The 25,843-nt window shown below is 43.0% G+C and overlaps 1 protein-coding gene across 1 annotated transcript in view; it reads right to left on the reverse strand.

Moving 5' to 3' along the window:
- Positions 1-25,843, reverse strand: part of RANBP17 (RAN binding protein 17) — a 306,660-nt gene that overhangs the window by 105,057 nt on the left and 175,760 nt on the right. The window contains exons 17-19 of the mRNA XM_015413703.1: positions 18,900-18,963; positions 18,702-18,810; positions 6,835-6,938 (exon numbers count right to left, since the gene is read on the reverse strand). Of these exons, the coding sequence (XP_015269189.1) occupies positions 6,835-6,938; positions 18,702-18,810; positions 18,900-18,963 (277 nt within the window). The remainder of the gene's footprint in view (positions 1-6,834; positions 6,939-18,701; positions 18,811-18,899; positions 18,964-25,843) is intronic.

Genomic DNA, 25,843 nt, shown 5'->3' on the forward strand with positions numbered 1-25,843 from the left:
ATTTTTTTAAAAAAGGGGGTGGCGGGTAGGGATTTTCATGGATGTCACTTTTACAACTTGGGTCACTTGTTCACACGAGGTCTACTGAAACAGTTCAGTTTTACATATGCAATATAAATCACTGGGGAGAGTGAAACATGGAACATATTTTCGTAAACTTATCGAGCACACTAATATGAATCACAATCATCACTCACATGAAGCCAGTCCCATTTTGACACATTTGTTATTTTTATAATCCGCTGAAATTATATACGTAATATTCCTAGAATGTAGTGCTAATGTTTAAGGACACCTAAGCAGCCTTGTGGAGTGCAATCGCCAGCAGGGCTTATAAATTAAGCTACCAGAACATTCGCCATCACCGTCAGCCTTAATATCAGAACGGTAACTAGACTGACTTTAACAGGGATGATTTTGTCTAAAGGTGAAATCAGACTGAGTGACCACATGAAAAGTTCCCCCCACAGGTCAGTGCTAATCTAAGGCATCTATTACACGTAACCACCTGACTCAATTTCCAACATAGGGTGTACCCAGCATGCATCACTCTGCACCATCCACACACAGATGCCACACAGGAACCCGCAAAGGCCCAAAATTACACAGCGCTCAAAGAGAAAGATGAAGTCGCCCCCTTTTAAGCGCAAGCATTTAAAAAAAAAAAATATCCTGAAACCCAAAGAGCTGTAAGGGTACAAATTCAGCTCCAACTGTTGCCCTGATGAGAAATTTAAAAATACTAAAGGAAGTGCAATTGTAGATCTTGGTTTTGTTTTCCTCATTCCTTGGTCTGCTAGTGGCACAAGTTCACTGACTGACAGCGTCCATGATGTCCACAACAACAACAAAACCAAAAACAGGACAGAAATACAACCACTGTTGAGTGAGAGCATAGTATGAGATTCCAACCATGGGAGAGACTGAGATTCCCTGTTTAATATCAAACCAATGTAGTGGATCTATACATCAACAAAGAGAAACGAGCTCAAATGGAACCTGATGGGATACAACATCTAATTAAGTGAAAACTAATCAGACATATTGCTGTCATACCTAGGGCTGTGTCTATGACGGCACGAACATGAAGAGCGTACAGAATCTGATGCTGGGCATATAACTCAGCAACCTGAGGACCCCAGTTTTCCTTCCCCACCTCCTAACATAAGGTTAGATCCAGCCAGCTTTTCCATTCTATCTCACCTAACCCTGCTCCCTACTACAGCCACTGTCTTACATGACTTTTGTCCAAGCAGTTCCCATGATCCCCAGCATAGCCTTTTCACTAGGGGAAAAGCTGGATGGATACAACCCATAAGTCTCTAACCCTCAGAGCCTCCACTTGCCACCTGCTGATGTGACCTTGGGTCAGTCACAAGCTCTGGCACAGCTGTTCCTGAAAGAGCAGTTTGTGTCAGAGTTCTCTCAGCCCCACCCATCTCACAGGGTGTCTGTGGTGGGGAGGGGAAGGGAAAGGAGTTTGTAAGCCGCTCTGAGACTCCAAGTGAAGGGCGGGGTATAAATCCAATCTCCTCCTCTTCCTCTTCCTCTTCTTCTTCTATGGTAGGCTTCAAAGTGAATGGCTTAACAAAAAATTCCTGACTCAAGCCAGGTGAGCAGTAGTGTGGATGAGGGGCAGGTCTTCAGTGCTTTACACAGACCGCTGCCTCTCGCCATGACTGACAGACGTGATGGGAAGTACGCAAATGTAATAACTTTACATAATTTATAGAATTTATCGAAAATCCAACCTCTCCGAACAAAGTGTTTTCATATTTATTTTCAGGCCACATCAGACATAGTGAGTTTAGGGACACTCAACTACTAAGTATTATTGTTGTTTCTAGGTTGATGGCCATAAGGTGCCACAGGGTAGATGCCCTGATACTTTTTTTGACACTTCCACTTATTTGGCAGAATGGATTGCGCTACTGCCCACCCCCCAATAAAGCAACATCAACTTTCAGTATTCTTACATCCTCAAGGGGAACCTGAAAACGTCTTCTGCCTCGCCTGAGGAACATAAGCATGGTGGGGGATCACTTCACCTGAGCCACTGAAATACTGTACTTCCATTACTGGGATGCATAACAACCACTATAAACACTACGCATCACAACATGGTGGCTTCAAGCAAACCGGATGTGAAAAATGCACAGGGGGAAGTTTGGTAGCTGGAACTGAGACTTATAAGCACACTTTCTTTCCTGAAATAACTGCTGTATATCTCATAACTACAAATAAAAGGACAACAGGCTGCTTTAAAATTCACTTTGTCAGGTTTTTTCCTTCCTGCCGCTGACCACTGCCTAAATTCTCAAAATGAATGCCTCACAGCTTTCCCAAAAGTAACCAAGTGGGGCAAAATCTAAATGGAAATTGTACTCTGACGGTATTGGGGGGGGGGAGCACATTTCCCAACACGTTTCCACTGGAGCCAGACGAGACACCATTCAAACACCCCAAAACAGGATTTTATAGTGGGAAGTCTGACAGACCTTGTACTCTGACGGTATATGGGGGGGGAGCACATTTCCCAACACGTTTCCACTGGAGCCAGACGAGACACCATTCAAACACCCCAAAACAGGATTTTATAGTGGGAAGTCTGACAGACCTTTAACTATAGTTGCACTTCTGGGTGCAGCTATAATATTACCCTCATAATTCTACGATATAATAACAGCCAAGGAAAAGGTGAGGGGTCATAGTGCTTTGTCTTTAGAATTAAGATGGCTGTCTTCATCCTTACAGCATACTCTTAATTCTACAGACACGTCTTAATAACCTCTAAATAGTTCCAACAAAAGAGCCATGTCAGAGGAATGAGCAGGCCCCAAGGTGTTTCAACTGGAGTGTTTTCATCTGCCTTTATTGCGCTATCCCTCTCCAGAATTAAGGCAATAACCTGTGATAAATTATTCAGGAACTGCTACAGGGATCAAAGCAAAATCATTCTGTTAAAGTGCTGTTTGCAACATTTGGCACTTAGTGTGAAAACTTTTAATGTGCGCAAGCTGAAAATCAAGGATTTTAAATAATTCACGAGCTCTGAGTTTCTGTGAACTAGCTATAGATAGCACGATGATGCTACTTAACCGCTCCTCTTCCTCAGATGCACTGTTTCATTCGTTCCTATCAAACTAATCATGTCATAAATACTTTCAAAGTACCACTGAGGTTAAGTATAGAAAGTCAATATATTATTGAGCCGAAACTTCCAGGGCCAATCCAGGAGTTTCTTTTAGAGAGGGGTGGTGAGAAAATTGGCAGTTGTCTTACATACGAATATTTCCCCTCCCTAGTTAATGTCATGCACGAAAACATCCTCGTGTCTTCGGTTAGCACTTCCTGGAAAATAAACCTGAGCATATGCTTGATGCATGGGATTTGTCAACCACAGATGTATTTCAACAAGGGGAAGCTGCAATTATTTTTTCCTCAACTATGTATTTCAGATGTATACAGAGCCAATTAGAAAATTCTTCGTCGAAGCCACAAATTAAATGAGTTTGGCAGTCGCCGGCCATTTTCTAAGAGATATTTTAACGGTGTCACCTCCCTGCAGACAGAAATGCTAAACATTTTTATTGAAGAAGAACAGGATGGATTATTTTTTATTTTCCGCACTTGCAAAATGGAGTACCTGAAAGCACTTTTCCGTGTATTATTTATTCATCACGATAAAAAAAATGCCTTTAACCTAATAAATTATGTTTAAAAGATTTTAGTGGAAAAGTTTACTTTATGATAAAGCAACAAATTTAGTCCTTTAACAGTGGCTTAGAGCATGAAGTTTCCTTTATACAAATTAGACAGATGGTGCTTACAGTAGAATTTACTAAAGGTCTGTCACAACAAATGCAGCCAAGCTGCATATTTAATCACTGCAGAACCTTGTCTACCTGCAGCTGCCAACTGCTAATCCAATTTCCCTGATAAATGTGGCAAGAGACACGATCAGCAATAAAGAGCATCTAACTCCATTTTCCTGCAGGGCGTCTTTTGATGAACATTTAGGACGGAAGCAAGGAGTGCACTGTGTGGCCCGGGCTCGTGGCAGCTGCATGCATTCTGAAGGCACAGTTCTCAGGTTACTCACTTAATTCTGCCACTATCATTATGTTGCTATTGATCTCAGCAGCTCTTGTCTACACAGCATTACTCTAGATGGAGCTGAATCAGGCAGTTATCATGCATCAAAGTTGCTCAAAAGCCTGGAGATTTCCCCTTAATTACTTGTGATTTTATTTGCAAATACCGTTAAAGTGTAATCAAAGCAATCACTTTCCAGGGTCATTAAGAACTTGCTAGTTTAGGGATATATCACTGGAACTCCATTAAAATTTCCCCAGTAAGAAGGTGGCTAGCAAACGAGACAGTGTAACGGGCAAAGTACTCTCGGTACTGATAAAACCCTCAAACGACAGAAAGCCGTGGCCTTTTGTCAAGGCTGTTCTAAACCCACTTTGGGTCTCATTTTTGGCTTCAAACTGCAGCCTGGAACAATGGTCTGTACTGACAAAACAGCAGTGCACATCTTTCTAAACTAGCTGCACGCTTAAACGTAGATTTAAACAATGTTACCTCTGAAGCGAAACTGGATATTAATAACTTAAGCATCTAAAATCTACTGGATATCGATATACCAAAATATAACTTTTACTTCTCAGGAAGCAGCAAGCCTGTTTTCACACGGAATGTTAGAAGCGATCGTTAGCGAACGTATCTATTTGTGGCCCTACATTTCTTTGAGCCCTTTCGACTGCAGACAAGGGCCTATGGCCAACCAAGCCATGGCGCTTTTGGCTGCCCCTCCCCACCACATCATCTCCCTGAGCTACATCACAACCCTTGGTTGCCCCCCCCCCGCATTTTAAAAAAAGGGGGGCTGCTGTTAAGAAAGAAGGCACCAAATGCTCTCTGCGCACAAGAAGGTAAACACACAGCTCTCTGGATCACACCCCACGCCTTCAGGAAGTGGCATCACAATGGGAGTGGGTGGGGGAGGGGGGGAGAGAAATCAACAGCGACATTACTAAGTTTCCGATCACGTTTCAGAACATTAAAGAAAAAAAATTATTGATATAGCTGCTAGGAATATTACACAACGTGATCTGAAATAGCCACTCTAGAGTGCACAGTTAACAGTTTGCTCATAATCGTAGAAGGCAATCTATTTAATGTAATACTATGCTTAATGTGTTCCGTTCCTGATGATGCAGCTTCCACTTAGCAAGGCTTTTCCTCCCTAAAATATACTGTTGTTTTGACACAAACAGCTTGCTACACTTAAGGATTTTACTAATAAAACATAATGCTGTGCGAGATAATATGACTGTTGCCACAGCTGAACTGACTTGTCAAATCAATCCTAATATGGCTCCCACAGGCACATAAAAACCTTATTTAGCTATCAGTTATCCTAATCACTTTGTTCGGTTTAAGAACGCAATACTTCAAGACCAGTTCCTATTTATACATATATGCCCAGCCATTTAATAAACTCCTGATTTATATATTAAATTCTTGTTTGGAAAGAGATGTTCTAAGCATGCGGTGTTTTATCTGCTATATTTCAGCATCACTGCAAATCCATACCCCCCCGCCCCAGTAAAATAAACAGAAGAGAACGTCTGCAGAAGACTCAAGTATCTAATAGACAACGGGCCAAATGCTCCCAAGGAGAAGATGCTGAACTTTTGCATTAAACCTCATTCAAAAAATAGTGATCAGAGGTCAGGACTACTGTATCACAAAATACTGAAACCCTATGTCCAGTTTTCCTTTCTTTCCCTTTAACATTTAGTAAGAGAAATACGGGACACAACATTTAGTAAGTGAAATACAGGATACTGGCTTCTACCAGAGAGGTAGGTCTGATAAACACATGGTATGATGACATCACATCTCGAGTTTCTCTTGCTAAATTGTTACAGGCAAGAGGGGACTGGATGCGGAGTAGATGGTTTCTACGGTATCTCGTCCCAGCTTTACTTGCAAAATCCTTAAGTACAATGCAAGGCTGCGGTAGTGCTCTCTCCACAGCATGGCAACCCAAAATAGTCAGTTCATCCCCTCGAGCACCCAGAATTTTAGGGTGTATGTACATAAAAATCCACGTGTGAAGGATCCAGAAACACTCAACAGCCATAAGAGAAGAAGCAGAGATTAGGAGCAGGACATCCAGAAAGTGTGTGTGGGGTGGGGTGGGGGGACATCTGGCTGCATCAGAGGTTAGAGGTGAGACACCCCTGCATTGGCTTGACTTGGGCCAAATGCCACTTGGCTCCTCTCCTCCCAGGAATGGTCTTCTGCAGTGGCTGTTTCATTTGGTCATTACCGAAGAGTAAACACCTGCACTTAATTGCTTTCCTCTTCCTTGCCTGTCCCCTTTTGGACTGTATTATACTGTGGGCAGTTGTTTTGAACTGTAAACCACATCCAGTGCAATGGCAGGAAGGTGATAAATGTATCAAATAGATGAAAGGCAGGATGCCCAGCCTACTCTTGCTTCCCTATACTTCTTACTCACTTGCACATTCTTCTGGTCTTGCACATGGAGTGGAGATTCAATGCTTTACCCTCTATGCATGGGAAGAGCAGCATACCCCAAAAGTAGGTTAAATGCATGGGATTTTATATTATGAAGAGAACACATCTAAGGGTAAAAGTGGAAATAAGGAAGTGACCCAACCAATTCCAGCACATGCTTAACAGTCTTCTACTGAAGTGACTTTCATGTATTTAACTGGTGCCCAATGTGTTATTTAAATACTCCCACTATTAGTCTCTGGTCAGTAAACTTTTGCCCCATTGTTCAATAAAACCCACCTTTGCTTCCTCTTGTTTAAAGCTATTGTTGAATATCTGGGTTAAAGTTGTAAATGAAACCGTCAGAGGAAGCATGAAGTTTTCAAACTCATCCTCATCTTCTCCTACGGGAAAAAAAGAAAAGCACAAAACAAAGTAGAATCATATTAAGAGACTGATGTAGCAGTCAACTGTGCACCTCCTGCAAACACAAACTAACAAAGCTCTTCCAACTGACCCACGGAAACTTCAAGGTCAGTATTAGGGATGGGCACGAACCGCAAAAATGCATTGCGGTGTGGTTCATGACCAAACCACAAACAGAACCGATTCACTCTCTTGATGAACTGGCTTAGTTCATGGTTTATGGGCCCAGTAGACCTTGTTTAAAGGGACTGCAATCCCTTTGAATGGGGTTTTCATAAAGCAGCAAAAACGGCTGAGCAGAGGGCGTGCTCCCAGCCACTCATCTGTTTTTGTGGCTTTCTGCTCTGGCCAGGAACTGGCATGAACCCCACAAACTGCCTTAAAAGTTCATAGAAGTCCATGACCATGGGCCCCATATGGACTTTGGTTCCTGAACCACAAGCAGGGCAGAATTCATCATGAATTTTGCTTCATGATTTGGCTTGTGGCTTTCTGATGAAGCGGAAAGCAGGGATTTAAAGGAACTCAGAGTCCCTTTAAATCCCTGCTTTCTGCTCTGGCCAGGAACTGGCATGAACCCCACAAACTGCCTTAAAAGTTCATAGAAGTCCATGACCATGGGCCCCATATGGACTTTGGTTCCTGAACCACAAGCTTCGTGATTTGGCTTGTGCCCATCCCTAATCAGTATTCTTTTAGTTTTGAAAGATGTTTACATCAAATACATTTTCTGATCAGGATACCAATTTTCACTTGTCAATCCACTAGCTGAGTAACTCAGGCTGGTCCCTTTTGTGCTTCCTCCTTAGGCTAACAGTTCCTTTCATCCTCATGGCATTTGTTTAGCTAATAACTCATGTAGTTATTGCTGTTTTTCCTATTAGTGTTTTCTAGTAATAAGGAAATGCTTCCTTCTTACTGTATATGTAAGGAAAACTTGGTTGCCATATTGTTTCTCACAACAATTCATAGTCTCAGTTTCAGGTCCAAAGTATTCTCTCTCTCAACACTACCATTGTTTGGGCATGGCAACACCAGGACTCCAACAAAAACCAACATGACTTATACAGCGGATTTTATTTTTTCAAAAGTGACACCTGTTCACCAACACGTATCTGAGAAAAAAACAGTACGTAGAGTAAACTGTAGGACAGGGCCCTTGGGAGCTCAGGTAGGGTGACACTCATGGGACCCTATATGCTTCACACTCTTGTTTGCCAAGCTAGGACAGCCGGTCTTAAAAGGTCTTTCCTGCAAGGAAATGCACACGCATTCACCCTCCTGGCTTACTCAGTAGCATGGCACTACTTGGCTTTCCAGACTAGGGCGAAGGAAAAGGAACCCATCATCGGCATCTAATGGCACTGCTGTTTTCCTCTAAAGTGAAATGAGGCAGGGAAATCCCACCATACTTCCCAGACTTAAAAAGCCATGCAGAAGAACTAGTGCTTTGGCAGTAAGATGAGGAGGCCACTTGGGAGGGAGCTAAGAAACTACAAGTGCTGTAAAGTGCTGCAGCTCACAGGGTAACCATTGTGAACCTTCACAAGCATATAGCATGAAAGGCAACACACAGGTTTGCCTGTTGCCAATTTGTTTCCAGGCTGAATTCAAGGTGCTGGTTCTGTACGTATAAAGTTCTTCAGGACCTGGAGACCAAGCTCTATGAGGAAAGGCTAAGGGACTTGGGAATGTTCAGTCTGGAGAAGAGGAGGTTGAGGGGGGGACAGGATTGCTCTCGTTTAAGTCTTTGAAGGGCTGTCACTTAGAGGAGGGCAGGGAGCTGTTCCTGTTGGCAGCAGAGGATAGGACTCACAATAATGGGTTTCAATTAAGGGCGGGAAGGTACTGGTTGGATATTAGGAAAAACGTTTTTACAGTAAGAGTTGTGCAGCAGTGGAATCAGCTGCCTAGGGAGATGGTGAGCTCCCCCTCACTGGCAGTCTTTAAGCAGTGGCTGGACAAACACTTGTCAGGGATGCTCTAGGCTGATCCTGCATTGAGCAGGGGGTTGGACTAGGTGGCCTGTATGATCCCTCCCAACTCTGTAATTCTATGATTCTGTGACCTCCAACGCTCCCTCTAAGCTGCGGAATCTTGTGAGCAAAAATTCCACTTTGTGAGCTACTGGCATTAAAGTTGTGAGCGAGTGATTGGCTACTGCATAAATCAGTTTGCTCTGGAGCCATCCGTCCTGAACTAAGACAAAATTGTGTGAGCCGGAGGCTAAAAAACTGTGAGCTGGCTCACACTAACTCAGCTTAGAGGGAACACTGCCTGGGACTCACACACTTAAAGGACTGCCTGTCCCTGAATAAAGATCCATGCTTACAGCTTCTATTATCTGTGCCCTCTGCCTGGCAGGTTCAAATCTCCTCAGTTGGATTAAGAGCTTTGTTTGGGCTTTAGCCCTTTGGTCCTGTGTAACAGGCTTCCATAGGAAGTTCCCTCCTATCTTTTCAGAGACTGCGAGATTCCCCCCCCCCCGAGAACATTTCTATGCTGAGTTTGTATCCTGCTGGTTATTCTTATATGGTTCAACTGGCACTATTTTACTGAAAGCTTTTGATAAAGTTCCTCATCAAAGGCTCCTAAGTAAAGTCAGTAGTCATGGGATAAGAGGACAAGTCCTCTTGTGGATTAAAAACTGGCTAATTAACAGGAAATAGAATGAGAATAAACGGGAAGTTTCCACAGCGAGAGGAGTGGTAAGCAGTGGGGTACCACAGGACTCAGCACTGGGTCTGGCACTTTTTAACTTGTCCATTAATGATTTGGAGTTGGGAGTACGCAGTGAAGTGTCTAAGTTGTTTGGGGGGGGGGAGAGAACCAGGGAGGACTGTGAGGTTCTCCAGATGGATCTGTTGAGGCTGGATGAATGGGTGTCCATGTGGCAAATGAAGTTCAATGTGGGCGAGTGCAAAGTAATATGCACACTGGAGCCAAAAACCCTAACCATAAATACACATTGATGGGGTCCAAACTGGCAGAGACTGACCAGGAGAGAGATCTTGGAGTCGTGGTAGATAACTCACTGAAAATGTAGACTCTGTGTGCGACAGCAATAAGAAAAGGCAAATATGATAGTGGTGATTATTAAGAAGGAAACTGAAAACAAATCAGCCAGTATCATAATGTCCCTGTATAAATCGATGGTGCTGCCTCATTGGGAATACTGTGTAAAGTTCTGGTCGCCGTGCCTCAAAAAAGATATAGCATTGGAAAAAGTACAGAAAAGGGCAACTAAAATGATTAAGGGGATGGAACACTTTCCCTATGAAGAAAGGTTAAAGAGGTTAAGGCTCTTTAGCTTTGAGAGATGACGACTGAGGGGTGACATGGTAGAGATTTACAAAATTATGCATGGGATAGAGAAGGTAGAGAAAGAAGTACTTTTCTCCATTTCTCACAATACAAGAACTCATGAGCACTCAATGAAATTCATGAGCAGTAGGTTTAGAACTGATCAAAGGAAGTACTTCTTCATCCAAAGAGTAATTAATATGTGGAATTCATTGCCACAGGAAGTGGTGGAGGCTACAAGCATAGACAGCTACAAGAGGGGATTAGATAAACATATGGAGCAGAGGTCCATCAGTGGCTACTAGCCACCAGGTATGGATGGAACACTGGGGCAGGTGATGCTCTGCATTCTTGGTGCTTGAGGGGCAACAGTGGGAGGGCTTCTGGAATTCTGGCCCCACTGGTGGACCTCCTGATGGCACCTGGGTTTTCACCACTGTGTGACACAGTGTTGGACTGGATGGGCCATTGGCCTGATCCAACACTGGCTTCTCTTATGTTCTTATGTACAGTTTGTTTGATTAAATCCTGGTTTTTACGCTTAAGACTTGTATTTTAAAGTGGCTGATTGGTAGCTGCCTTAAATGTAGGAGGAGATCGTTTAGCAAAAAAAGTGTGCGATATATCACAACAAAGGTGGAGTTGGGCACCTGACTAGTTAACTACTGCATTAAACTTCTCTGATATTGTTTTTGTGCAAGCCAGGCAGACTAAGAGTAGCAGATGTAAGACTGGCAAGTTAAGCAAAAATACAGGGTTGGATCCAGACTAAATTTCTTTTGCTAATGGAAGGGGAGGTGCAATTTCTGCCAATTCCCTTTTCCTTCTGCAGATTCCCAAGGGTCCTTTGTTCCCCAGCAGCTGCGCTTCAGGGAGACTAATGGGCCATAGGAGGAGAGGGGAGAGGCAAGAAAGTTCTGTTCCGGATCCAACCCAATGATAATAGGCTCTAGAATAACAAAAATTACCATTAAGCAAATTAAAGCATAACAGGAACATATTAAAGAACAGAGAATCATGAAAGCATCTTGATGTTGAATAACTGATGGTTGTCAACTGCCGCAGATTCCTTAGCAAAGGCTAGAGAATCCAACATTGATAACTCAGTGTATGCAGAAAAAGCAAAAGGCTTCTCTTACTAGGTATGGTACCAGTGATCATGAAGCAGAGGTTGACATGGGGCATGCTTAAATGTAAAATAAATGCGCCACTGATGGACCTCCTGATGGCACCTGGTACTTTTGGCCACTGTGTGACAGAGTGTTGGACTGGATGGGCCATTGGCCTGATCCAACATTGGCTTCTATTATGTTCTTATGTTTTTAACCTCAATGGAGAGAGTACATTTGTCCTGGGTGTCTTGCACTCTTATTCCTGCTTGTGTTTCTTATGAGATTTGTGCCTCCCTTATTTCAATCAGGCATCCTAGAACAAACGTTAGGAAAAAGAACAACCTTGGAAAGAGCTACAGAAAACGGATTGGGACCCAAACTGAACAACTTTAGGGAAGGGGTATGATTCAGTTGCGGAGCAAACGTTTCAGTTCCCCCAGCCAGTTTGGTGTAGTGGTTAAGTGCGCAGACTCTAATCTGGGAGAACCGGGTTTGATTCCCCACTCCTCCACTTGCACCTGGCTGGATGACCTTGGGCAAGCCATAGTTCTGATAAGAGCTGTACTTGAAAAAGAGCAGTTTCCGTCAAGAGATCTCTCAGCCCCACCTACCTCACAGGGTGTCTGTTGTGGGGAGGGGAAGGAAAAGGAGTTTGTAAACCACTCTGAGACACCTTTGGGTAGTGAAGGGCAGGGTATAAATCCAATCTCTTCTTCTTCTTCCCTGGTATCAGCAGTGAAAGGATTTTAGATTGCAGATGTAAGAAAACACATTTCTGTGCCTGACATCTTGGAGATCTCCTTCTAGTCAGAGCAGAGAGACCTGAGCTAGATAGACCAGTGATCTGATTTGGCATAAATGGTCAGACTTGGCTTCCTGAACTCCTAAGAGGTATCTGTGTCATGCATCAGAGCAATGCCACATAAGAATGTCAGGAAAAATGACAGCTTATGAAGTGGACAACTGTTTATAGTCAAGGGGGCAGGAATTATCATTTGCCTTACCTTAAAAAAATGCCAGATTTTCCTTTGAAGGGGATTAAAGATATAGCAAACATGATCAGCATCTAGTGATCTGCCCTTTTATGTGTTTTTAAATGGCGGGGGGGGGGGGGATTTGGCTTCCTGAACGCCTAAGAGGTATCTGTGTCATGCTAGTTTAATTTCCAAGGTCTCATACAGCCTTGTTTCCTGGTAAGAACCAAAAGATCATTTCTATTTCATTTTGGCATGATAAAAATAGTTCCCTCAGTCTATGGCTGCATTCTGCATCCTGTTTGAATGGCGTGCCACTGTTTAGGACATTTCAGTCAAGGCTGTGGTTTTTCCTTTAGCCACTGTTATTTGGCCAGGAATATGAAGACATCTTACACTGAAGCAGATGCTTGGTCCATCTAGCTCAGTTTAGCAGCAGCTCTCCAGGATCTCAGATGGAAGCTTTCCACATGGCCCACTGCATGGTTCTTTTTAACTGGAGATGCTGAGACTGAACCTGGGACCTTTTGCATGCAAAGCAGAGGCTTTTCCAAAGAGTCACAGCCCCTCAGATTCACCAATTCCTAACAAACTATGTCAGAGGGTGACATAGAATTATAAAGTTGGAAGGGGCCATACAGGCCACCTAGTCCAACTCCCTGCTCAATGCAGAGTCAGCCTAAAGAATCCCTGGCAAATGTTTGCCCAGCCATTGCTTGAAGACAGCCAGTGAGGGAGAGCTCACCACCTTCCCAGGCAGCTGATTCCACTGCTGAACTATTCTTACTGTAAAAAAAAATTCCCTAATATCCAGCCGGTACCTTTACACCCATAATTTAAACCTATTATTACAAGTCCTATCCTCTGCTGCCAACAGGATCAGGTCACTGCTTTCCTCTAAGGGATAGCCTTTGAAAAGCTTTTGAGAGTCAGTTTGGTGTAGTGGTTAGAGAGTGGCAGACTCTAATCTGGAGAAACAGGTTTGATTCCCCGCTCCTTCTAGGTGACCTCAGGTCAGTCACAGCTCTCTCAGAGCTCTCTCAGCCCCAGCTACCTCATAGGTTGTCTGTTGTGGAGAGAGAATGGGAAGGCGATTGTAAGTGACTCTGAGACTCCTTCAGGTAGTGAAAAAGTAAAGGTAAAGGTTCCTTTGCTCAAAAGCCAGTCGAATCCGACTCTAGGGTTGCGGTGCTCATCTCCGTTTCAAAGCCGAAGAGCCAGCGCTGTCCGAAGACGTTTCCGTGGTCATGTGGCCGGCATGACTAAACACCAAGGCGCACGGAACGCTGTTACCTTCCCACCGAAGTGGTACCTATTTATCTACTTGCAATTTCTTGCTTTCGAACTGCTAGGTTGGTAGGAGCTGGAACTAGAGACGGGAGCTCACTCCGTCATGTGGCAACTCGGGTCTCGAACTGCTGAACTACTGACCTTCCACAGCCTGCAGTTCAGGGTCTTAACCACTTAAGCCACCACAGCTCCTCAGTTAGTAAAAAGCGGGGTATAAAAACCAACTCTTCTTCTTAAAGAAAGCAATCATGTCCCTCCTCAACTTCCTCTTCTCTAGACTGAACATTCCCAAGTCTCTCAGCCTTGGTCTCCAGGTCCCTAATCGTCCTCGTCACTCTCTTTTGCACTAGCTCCATTCTGTCCACATCCTTTTTGAAAGTGAGGCCTCCGGAACGGCACAGAATACTCTATATGTGGCCTGACTAGTGCAGTGTACAGCAGGACTATGATATCTTGTGATCTGAATGTTATGCCTCAGTCGATACACCCCAAGACTGCATTAACCGTTTTTTGCCACTACATCACACTGACTGCTCATATTTAGCTTACAGACCTCCCATATCCCAAGATCTTTTTCACACAAACTGCTACCCAGAAGTGTGTCCCCCATCCAGTATGGATGCCTGCCATGTATGTAACCCAGACATAGAACTTTGTACTTATCCTTGTTGAATTGCATCTTATTCACATCCATTCGCTTTTCCAGTGTGTTCTGAACTCACTTGAATTCTATATCTTTTGGGGTGTTTACTACTCCTCCCAATTTGGTGTCATCTGCAGATTTAATGAGTAGTATCTCCACCTCTTCATCCAGATCATTTATAAAATTGTTGAAAAGTACTGGGCCCAGAACCGAGCCCTGTGGCACCCCAATGGATACCTCCCTCCAATCAGATGAAATGCCACTGACAACTACTTTGTGGATGCGGTTCTCCAACTAATTCCCTATCCAACTAACTATCCTAGGGTCCAGTCCACTGTCCTCCAGTTTACGCATCAGAACATCATGGGGAACGCTGTCAAAAGCCTTACTGAAATCCAAGTAAACAACGTTGATGGTGTTCCCATGATCCAATAAGGTTGTCACTCAATCAAAGAAGGAAATGAGGTTGATCTAGCAGGATCTGTTGAGGACAAATCCATGCTGACTTCCTTGGATCATCAAGTTGTCCTTCAGATGCTTGCTGATTGACCCCTTTAAAATTTGCTCCAGTATCTTTCCTGGGACAGAGGTCAGACTGACTGGCCTGCAGTTTCCTGAGTTATCCTTCCTTCCTTTTACAAAGACTGGGATAACAGTTGCCTCCCTCCACTGTTGTGGCATATCTCCTGTCCTCCAAAAAGTTTTGAAGACGGTGGACAAAGGCTCTGCAAGCTCTCTAGAAAGTTCTTTGAGCACTCTCGGTTGCATACTATCTGGCCTGGAGGATTAGTACCCATCCAGTGCAGCCAGGTGCCTCTAAACAATCTCTCTGTCCATGTTGACCAGCAGCCCAGATGCCGTGCCTTGCCTACTACCATCTGTATATAAGTCGAACAGGGGAAAAACTGAGGCAAAATAGGCACCGAGCCTTTCTGCTTTCTCTCTGTCCTCTGTCAGAGTTTCTCCATTTTTACCCATTGCCTCTTTTAACTTGTATTTGCTTCTCACATAGTTGAAGACGCTTTTCTTGTTGTAGCGAGCCTCCTTGGCCAACTTTACCTCACTCTGAGCTTTAGCCGCTCTGATGGCTCACCTAGCAATCCTCATATACTCTTCGTTAGATGGATGTCCTTCCCTACATTTCTTGAACATTTCTTTTTTCGTCCTTAGCTCATCATGGAATTCTCTGTTCATCCACACTGTCTTCTTGAATCCCCTACCACGTTTCTGACTGGTTGGAATAGTGACGATGGCTTGAGCTTGCAAGAGCTCTTGTTTTAGGAGAGCCCACCCTCCAATGGCTCCTTTCCCTTCCAGCAGTCTTGCCCATGAAATGACTCTCATCACGCCTCTGACACCTAGCATGTCGATCAAGCTTTACTCCAACATAGCTTTTGAAGGTACTTCACACTGAGGGTGCAGTTCAAACTTTTATTTATTTTAATGGGTTGTCATAATATATTTTAATTGTAAACCTATGTTTACTTGCCCTGAGCCTACAACGTGGGGAGGGTGGGATAGAAGTCTAACAAAATAAAATAAATAGCAAGCGCTCAGCTATACCAGTGTGCTATTACCAGCAGAAGAAATGTGTGTGGTGGATGCAGTTGTTACACTTATGATCAGATCGTTACAGAAGTGCGGATTTTCATGAAATGGAACCTCAGAGGCGGAGGAGACCCCTTGAAGATTCACATAACCAGCGGATTTACAGGCTCTGTGAGATTTATTCACTCATTTCTATGGTTGCTTGTTGACAGTCTAGTTGGCCTCTGGGATAAAAGAGCAGTTTGGCTAGGGAGGCAAGACTTCCTAGCCATCTTTTCCCTCGTCCTCCAATATATAGTTCTCATTGGTTAATGGATAAATGAACTATTTTGAGGCATCGTGGGCAATACAAGAATCTGTGACTAATGTGACCGATTATACCAATGTTCTCGTATGAAAGGGGTTCAGGCTGAAGTTGACAAAGGACACTGTTTCCTCGGTTCCCACTGCATCTGGACAGTGTTATGGTATCTGTTGAGCCCATGTTCCGTTCAGCCTAAAACAGAACAATATGCAGCTTCCTGTAGTAGTACAATTTCAGACTGATTTTCTTTGGTGAGCCACAGTTGCTTGGACAGCTTTCAGCTTGTTTCCTTCTGAGATGCTGACACATTGCCATGGGTACTGTAGACAAACAATTTAGATCCTTAGCCATTTTGGCTTATTAAGACCTGCTGTGAGAGGGGATGATGAGAGCCTCACTGAGTTAACAACGAATGCCAACTTCCTTTCAAGAAGGCACTTGGTTTTCTTGTAATCTATACTAGTAGATGACCCCTCCAATTACCAAGCTGCTTCACGTCTCTTGTATCAGGTTAACTTAGGGCCAAACAGGACATGACAAAAGCAGCTATGGTTGGTCACATGCTACAGGGTCCAATTTTTGCCACAAATGGGTACACTGAGGGTGCGTTCAGACGGGGTGTTTCTGCCGGCATAAATGCGATCACACTTACCTCCCTCACAGCGGAACCCATCGCAATACACCCGTCCACACTCGTCTTCGGTTTGTTTGTTTTTTACTTAGTTTGCGCATGCACATAGGCAGCCATCCATAGAATGGCGATCTTCACACATGCGCAAAAAACCCTGTTGTACATTTAAACTTTAAAGGTAAGGACTTACCTTTAAAGTTTAAAGAGCACAGTAGCCTCCCGGAGGTCCCGGACGCCTCCGAAATGCTACAGTAAGGCCCTTTTCTTTCTTTTTTTATACAAATGGCAGGGCGATGCTTCGCCCAAGCGCATATCGCTGTCCTTTAAAAAAAATGGTGGGCGAAAATCGGAAGCCTCAGGCTTCCAAATGGAAGTAGCTGTGCAATGGTGGAGAGCTACCGTTCAGACGGTGAGGTACAGCGTTTACAACCGTTGCACTCAGGATACCACCACTTGGGGACCTAGTGGCAGAGTGCAACGGTGTAAAGGGCTTTAGACCGGTTAGGGACAGGAGGCAGATGTTCGCCGTCTGAACGCCGGTGAGTACAACGATTGCAACCGGCACCTATACCGATGTAAAGCCCCCATCTGAACGCACCCTGAAAGAGGGAAACTGAACTCTGGTTCATCTTATCACCTCACGTTTTGTCAATTCAGGGCATTTTTCTCCCAGCCTGGTTTGTTTCCTGTATTGGAGCCCGATTGGGTGGAAAAAAGAGGAGTTTGGGCAATGGCCCCTCACACCACCCATCTTTTTATGTTAAAATCAGACTCCTCCCCTATTATAGATGAACAGGACCGCCATCATTTTTAATTTGGCCTTCAGAGCAGATTTTTATTTTATTTTTTAAAAAACATGGAGGTGCTTGTAGGAATACAAAACCCCCAGTACACCTACAAAGTAAATGGCACAGTCCATCAGGAACATGTTAGAACTGCGTCATTTATCACCATCTTCTTCACCTGGACTGATGCCCGTCTCCAGTTCGTGGATATGCTGCACTTCTGCAATACTGTGACTGCTACAACCAAGTACATTCAGGTCAGAAGAAGTGACAAACTAAGGTTATTTCATAAACACATCCTTTGCAAACTTTTGTTTCTGTATATTTTCAATGTTTTTAAAACAGTGACAATATGCTTTTATCGATTCGGGCGGGTAGCTGTCTTGCTCTGAAGCAGAAGAACAACGTCTGAGTCCAGTGGTACCTTTAAGACCAACAAAGTTTTATGGTGGGTATAAGCTTTCATGTGCATGCACACTTCTTCAGATAATTGTAATAAATAAATAAATAAATAAATAAATATGCTTTTATGTGATTCTACCTAGGGTACCCATCCTTCATAAAGAGTTGTATGAGAGGTTTAAAGATCATTCTCTTGTTCTTCTGTGATAAGGGAGTTCCTAGGAGATCCCTTATTTTGCTGAGGGACCTTCTAAGTTCTGATATTTAATGGAGCACTGTTACATTGAAATACTGAAGTGTCAGAGGTCTTCAGTGCAACCTATAATCAATGAAAATAAATTCTGAACATTCTAAATCTAGCCCTTCACTCTTGGCACAGAACACTTGACCAGAATGTGGGTTCTTCAGTGGAAACGGAATTGATCTTGTGTCCGAAGCTCATGCTTTTACAATTCAATAGCCTGATCCTAAACATGCTTACTTAGAAGTCAGCTCCCCTGAGTTCAATTAGACTGACTTCCTAATAAACGCATTTAGTTTCGAATCCAAAGCCAGTAGCTAAATTACAGCTTCAATGGACCAAAGACCTCAAATGCTGCCATAAATATATTTTAAGTACTGCTCGGCACAGCATTATTTTGATTTATGAGCGAATATCAATGTTGTCAGGAATTACTTACTATTTAACAATCCTGAGGGATCTTCTCATTTCAGGAAGAGACAGAGGAACACTCTAAACAAGCCCTTACCTAGATCTACCATGAGGAGGCGTGTGAGTGCAGTATAGAATGTTGTTCTGCACCGAAGGTCACTCAGACAGTAATTATCATTGGCACCCAAGAAAGGAAAGTGTTTACTCTGATGGGGGGGAAAAAGGAGACAAGAGTCAAAATCACTTACAACATTTAGTGAATTTTGAATACTGAAAAAAAATTCATAAGACCTACCGTATGATTCTGCAGCATGAACTTCACAGCATCTATTTTCACGAGCTTTTTAAGGAGAATATAAGTACTTGATGTTAAGGGAAATAACATTATATAGCCAATAGTGTGAATATCACAAGCATAACTTTCTTTATTATTATAGCCCTCCCAGACTGTAAAAAAACTACAAATTATTAAAGGATGCCATTTTTAAAGCTTTTTTAAAACACTGGCCAGAAATGTTTTGCAAAATACACAAATAACTATCTAATATTCTTAATATTCTACATAGAAAGGAAGAAAGAGGAGGAGATATTTTTTTTTAAAAAAAAAAACCCTGATAGAAACAGTGAAACATCAGATGGCCACATGCCAAAAGCTGAAAGGCTATAATGAACTAACAGGATTGCCTAGCTAATTATACATGAGATTCTATGGTCAAGACCATTTTACAGAAATGGAAACTATATAATGTAAAATAAATACCAGGCATTATAAAGAGCTTTAAGATTCTCAGGGGAAACATCTACTCCTATCTTGTCAGGCCAACTATCATGCAGGGTAGGTGGGTCGGGGTTGTCCTTCCATGGGTTGCCAAATTAAACTCCAGTCCAGCTGAGTGGGTCTCACAAGTTTATTGGCAACTCAGTGACACAGTTACATTCAATCATCCTGGTTATAGGATATCCAGTCCTTCCTCCTCTGGAGGCCACACCTGCAGGCATGCCCCCTCCAGTAATTGGCCCCTCCCCTTGAGCCTTGTTTCATCTCTTCCTCAAACCCATTCTGGCCTATGCATGCCTAGGGGCATCAGAGGCACTCCCTCTCCAGCGTGGGTAGCTGAAGGCACAATCCAGCTACCCTTGACAATGCACATGTCGGGCCACACACAACCTATTGGCCAATTTCTGCCCAACACTCCACATGTCTTATATGCCTGAGCCATGCCCCCCGCCCCCCAACCCTGTCCTAGCTTGTCCTCCTTGCCAATTACCAATCACATGAACTCTTGTCATTTATGGTAGTGATCATCCCCTAAAGGGGAAGAGAAGGGACCAACAAAATTTAGGCAATCTTTACCTGCCACCATTCCAACAGAACTGATATACTGATGATGTGTGTCAGAAGGTCTTCATTAGGGTTGCCAAGTCACTCTGTCTTGCTGGTGGGGGACTTTGGGGGGTGGGTTCCCGGAGTGGAAGGGGTGTCACACAACATGCTGACATCACCTAGAAGTGACGTCAGCATGTCAGTAATGTTGGGGGCAATGCTCTGCTTTTTGGGCAAAACTATGGTAAAAGCAACCTCAAACCATAGAGTTTTGCCCAAAAAGCAGAGTCACCCCTGACATCACCAGCGCACCAACATCACTTCTGGGTGACGTCAGCACATCACACAGGATGACGCTTTTTGGGGGAGTGGGGGATTTCCTCCAGCCGGCCAGCTGGTCCGCGGCAGGCAGGAGCCTGCGAACACGAGGGATTTCCCACCCAGACCTGGGTAATGGCAAGCCCGGTCAAGGTGACAAGCAGCTTGCAGATGTTTCTAGGCCTCAATGACCAGGGCCTCAACTTATCTTCATCCCATCCCCCCCCCCCTTCACTGTTCACCTAAATAGCAACTTCTTTATTTAAAACAGTTAGGGAAGAAAGGAAGGAACTACCGTAGTCCTGACATTGTCATGTTTGTTACATTAAGGAACATAAGGAAGGAAGGAAGGAATCCTGTCTCAAATTACATATTATGTAGCACTAAGCACTTAACTCTGTGCTATTGACAACAGCAGATACACTGAAGTATGTCATATGAATCAGCCTTTGTGGATAAAATATAAATGTCGAAAAGTGTGTGTGTGTGGGGGACATAGGAAGAGTTCAGACTGTATGGGCAAACTGGTCTTGACTGAGAAACTGTACTTTGCAAACTGGAATTCATTTAAACTTGGGGTGGGAGGCAAGGTTTTCAAGGTACTTTTAACTTTAACTTTCCAGGTCCAGGAAACACCATTTATATCAACCTGCAACCAACTTCTAATTTTTCCCCTTGTATCTTGGTTATAGTCCAGGACCAAGTGTGTGCCTAGCTTGGACTGTGGCTGTTATTTTTACCTTTATCTCTCTTAATATTCTCCCAGATCTTCCTCACACACATACACACACACCCTTCTCCTCTATCCGCTCACATCTTTTTTCAAAAGTTAGTTTGTAGAACCTCCTGCATATCCCACGTAGATCAACAGAAGGTGACCCACCAGCTGAAGACCAATTCTTGAAATAATCTGTATTCCTGTTCAAAAGTCTACGGATGGGCAGTTTGATAGTTAATAACAATCACATGCAGATATTGTCACCGGGCCGTTTTGAGTATCAGTTATTCACCTAAAACGATCATGTGTTATATACTGTGAACACTTGTCACTTAAACTACATTTCTCTTAAATCTAAAGGAAGACTTCAAAATGACGAACATAAACAGGAAGTAGAACTACTAGAACTGTGGAAAGGCTTTGTGGTCATGTGATTTACAGCGATGCAACTGTTTATATATATTTTCATGAAACGTTATGATAAAGTTAATTATTAGAAACAACAGAGGATGCATGAGGAAGCACCACGACTGCGTTGACATAAAGGGAACACTAACACATTCTATTATGTAAATGAATTCAAAGCTACTCCATGACTGATCAGCTAGAAGGGACATAATGATTTATAATTCAAATAACTGAGCCTTAAAATCAAATTGGGCTAATATATTTCTAAATATGCAAGCCTCGAATAATTGTTAAAATAATGCAAAACAAAGACAGCAACACAAATCATTTGTTGCCTTTTATCTTTTCAAATGCTTCCCCCCCTCCGCAGTTTTTGATCTTTTGTCTAATCTTTTCTAGAATTATGATTATTTTTAAACTTACAGAATTGTCTGTAGAAATAAATAACTCTTATGCATAATAAAAGATAAGTACCAATTTCAAGGCACATGTAGAGCTTGATTCTGGAAAGGAAATTATATGCATATGAATGAATTAAGCAATGGGCAGGCATTTAAATTAAACTAATTATTTTTAGCCTTTCAAATTAATCACAATTTAATGTACCCTGTGTGCTGAAAATGGGCCCCCTGGACGTGGTCTCTAAACACAATGCTTCCAAGATATAACGAAAACCTAATGTGCAAGTCTACCACAGTGGCTCCATCCTTATCAGAACAGCTTGTGTTAAGTCAGCTGAACCACCACCAAGTTGCTCTGAAATACTAACGTCATGTTTAAAAGATCAAAGTCTCCAATACCAGGAAGTATTTATAAACACTTCATATGGAACAAATAAGAAGTACTTCAGTATTCTTAAAAAAAAAATCTATTGGCTGAGCTTTTAAAACAGGGAGGGGGAGGAGAAATACACATTGTTAAAAGCCAAAATGACCAGCAAAATTGGGTTGTACATCATTTTCCAGCAAAAGAAAGAAAGAAAGAAAAACAGCCTCGACAGGTGTAATTTATCATTTTTCTGATTTAATACCAAAGAAATATATTAAAATAATAAAAAGAATCCTGAAATCCTCAAAATTTGTTGTGATAAATAGCCCTCCCAGTCTTTATTACATTATGCCTACTAACAGAAATATTGCATGGTGGATTTTGCCAGACAAGGACGATTATTTTCCAATAAAAAGTTGCATATTAAATTCCAGCACAAAAGTGGGTGTCTTAATACTTCTGAATTCTTTTTTCATTTGCCAAAGAACACAATTTTAAACCTAACTAATACTAACACATGAGAGTAAAGTGAAATGGTATTTCGGCTAGTTTTATAATGCTGCACCATCCAAACTGGGCGGGGGGGGGGGATATACAGTACTGGGGTGTGTGTCAAAATACACTGAATAAAGTAACTGAATTTTATTTATTCAAAATATTGTTCCTTTCAAAGATATGCTCCCCTCCCCAAATCATCTCACTGGCAAAGCCAATGCCAGTTTTGCATACAAATTGGGAGTTCTGTTTTCATCATGGTCCTTTCTATAACATAGTTAAGTTACCTGTCAACTTGAAAATGACTTACATAGCTTATTCCGGAAGGAAGAGGGAATGGAAAAGAGAGAAGCATAGCTCCGTGAGCATGTTTGCACCTAGATTCAGGAAGAAAAGAACAGCGATTCCCAAGAGGGTAAAGACCAGCCAGGGAAAATGACGGTGAAGCGTCCTTGTACCTAGGTCCAGGACAAGGGTAAAGGTAAAGGTTTCCCTTGCTTGAAAGCCAGTCGAATCCAACTCTAGGGATGCTGTGCTCATCTCCATTTCCAAGCCAAAGAGCCAGCGCTGTCCAAAGACATTTCCATGGTCATGTGGCCGGCATGACTAGACGCTGAGGCGCACGGCATGATTGGACGCTGGGGCGCCAGCATGACTGGACACTGGGGCCAGAGACGGGAGCTCACTCCGTCATGCGGCACTCGGGTCTCGAACTGCTGAACTACCCTTCCGGTCTGCAGTTCACCGCCTTAACCACTTGAGCCACCGCAGCTCCAAGGTCCAGGACAAAGGGAATAGCAAGTTCCACAAAGGTAAAGGGCATAACGGTCCCATGTAGAGGTCTTCCCAGTCCTGCTCACAAGATTCAGGGATCAGGCCCCGGGCCTGCTGCATGCAAACTGTGCACTCTACCAAATGGGTGTGTGTGTATGTGTGTGTGTGTGTGTGTTTCTAACTGCCCTCAAGGCCTTCCTCATAGAGATTATCGTTCAATTCACAATATGCCACCAAGGCACAGAGAAGAAACAGAAAAAGAAGCCCTGGGGTGGGGGGGGGGGGGGGGGGGGGGTAAGATCAAAAGCTGCTAAAAATGGAGAACTTCCACCTACTTGGATGCGTGCTTGAGCAGCAGGACAGAATGGGGACTGTCTAAAAAGTTCATGGAGTGGAGGGGGGGGATTCTTCGTTTTTAAGGTTTATAAAATTTAACTGATAACCTTCTTAGCATATGATTCTACCATTTATAGTGCCCAGGCAATTGAATCTGAAAAGGTTAAAAGCTTCAATCAGCACTGAACTTTATACAGAGTCAAAACAACTATCAGCACATTTTAAATCAGAACCAACATACTTAGGTAAAACAGCCGCTGACTCGGGAACCTTACACAATTTACTCACAAAGAATATCAGTTCCATCCTAAGCAGGGTTACACACTTCTAAGTCTACTGAAGTCTTAGAAGGGCACTTAGGATGGGAGTACTAATCACCTTTAGAAAGAACTGCAGAGGCCCTTAAGCAATTAACAACCAACTTAACAGGTTAAAATGCTAGTAAAAGCTTGGTGAAGAGCAAAACCTTTACCTGACAGCTAAAACTAATTAAAGGTATTATATGGCAGGCCTCCTTTTCAAAAAACAAACAAACAACCCCTCCTGCTGAACATTAAACCACACGGTTTTCCAGCAACACTAGTTGTGCTCTTTTTGTATTTGTTTCCACTTAGTGTTCTCTTCCGTTAGTGCACAAATCATGAATACTCTGGTTTTTTTCCTGTTAAAAAACTCTGTTTTTAAAAGAACTTGGGAGGGGAAATATCTTTACTGCCATGGTAGTATTGGGACGATCTTCTTCTTGTGTCCAGAATGTGCCTTGTGTCTGAATGAAAGGCAGAGGCATAGACTACGGGTGGGGGGGGGGGCTTTAGAACTTTCTGTAGCTGGTGCATTCTGTAGCTGGTGCAGATTAGAATTCTCTTGCTTCTGTAACACTCTCTCGTGCACAGAGATACCTTTATGGAATGCCTTCTTTCCTTATAAACCTCTTAGTTCTCTCACTCCTGGATCCCACTTCCCCTGAAAATTAAATCTGTGAATGCTCGGAATGAGTCTACGTTGGCACTGCAGTTCTGGAATCCCATCCACGGTGAGGCCTGCCATATAATACCTTTAATTAGTTTTAGTTGTCAAGTAGAGTGCACACTTTGCATGCAGCAGGCCCGGGGCCTGATCCCTGAATCTTGTGAGCAGGACTGGGAAGACCTCTGCATGGGACCTTTATGCTGCTGATGTGTAAAACTTTTAAGCATTTTATAAAGAATTTTGTTGAAGAGGTTCTGGAACTCTGTTCCAGCGTGTTCCCCCAGAAAAAAAGCCCTGATAGTGTGAACTGGACCTAAAAAGGCTACGTACTTACCAATGTCGCAATGAGTTCTCTACATTTTGGCTGAATGGGATCTCTTCACTCTGCCACTAGTGTACAAAATCAATGCTCATTCAGAGAAGGACCTGCAACTTCAGTACCACAGACTCTCAACATAGAAATTTGACAGTACTCTTCTGTACAGGATTAACCCACTCAGTCCAGTCCAGGAATGCGAGGGAACCCAGCACTTTCAGTAAATTAAACAACAAACCACGAGGTAGGCTATACCCTCTCTGGTTTTCAGAACAATTTGCCACCAGAATCTCTTTCAATAGTCCCTGCCTTTCCTAAGGGAAGAGATTCAAGCCCTTAGTTGGCATCTAGGTTTTACACATCAGCAGCTCTACTCAGAGATGCACACTATTTACCCTCCAATGGTAGCGTATGTAGTCAGCGTCAGCCACAAGATTTAGCCTTGGAGTTCAAGTTACACATCCGAAACAATTAGAAATAAGAAGGATCTTTATTCAGTACTGAGCATAGCAAAAGACTATTAGAGGATACTGAAAACAATATAAAATCTACAGCTATTTGCCTTAACTACATATTAATGATTCATAGTTACCAAGCTCAGGAACATCCAACAGTTCAAGACAGTCCAAGTAGGTACCAAGGGATTTTGAAGAGAAATCCCATTTTGCACAAGCATGTGGTCCAATTCACAAAGCAGCTCTTTGTTTCCCAAGAGACAGCATTTCAGGTGCAATAAACAGACAATGGCAAGAGGAGAGAAAAGAGCAAGAGAGCTAACAGAATCACTCCCATAGTGATCAATGGAATTATACC

This window comes from Gekko japonicus, unplaced genomic scaffold (assembly GCF_001447785.1).
Source record: "Gekko japonicus isolate JY-2015 unplaced genomic scaffold, Gekko_japonicus_V1.1 scaffold552, whole genome shotgun sequence".
NCBI classification, from domain to species: domain Eukaryota; kingdom Metazoa; phylum Chordata; class Lepidosauria; order Squamata; family Gekkonidae; genus Gekko; species Gekko japonicus.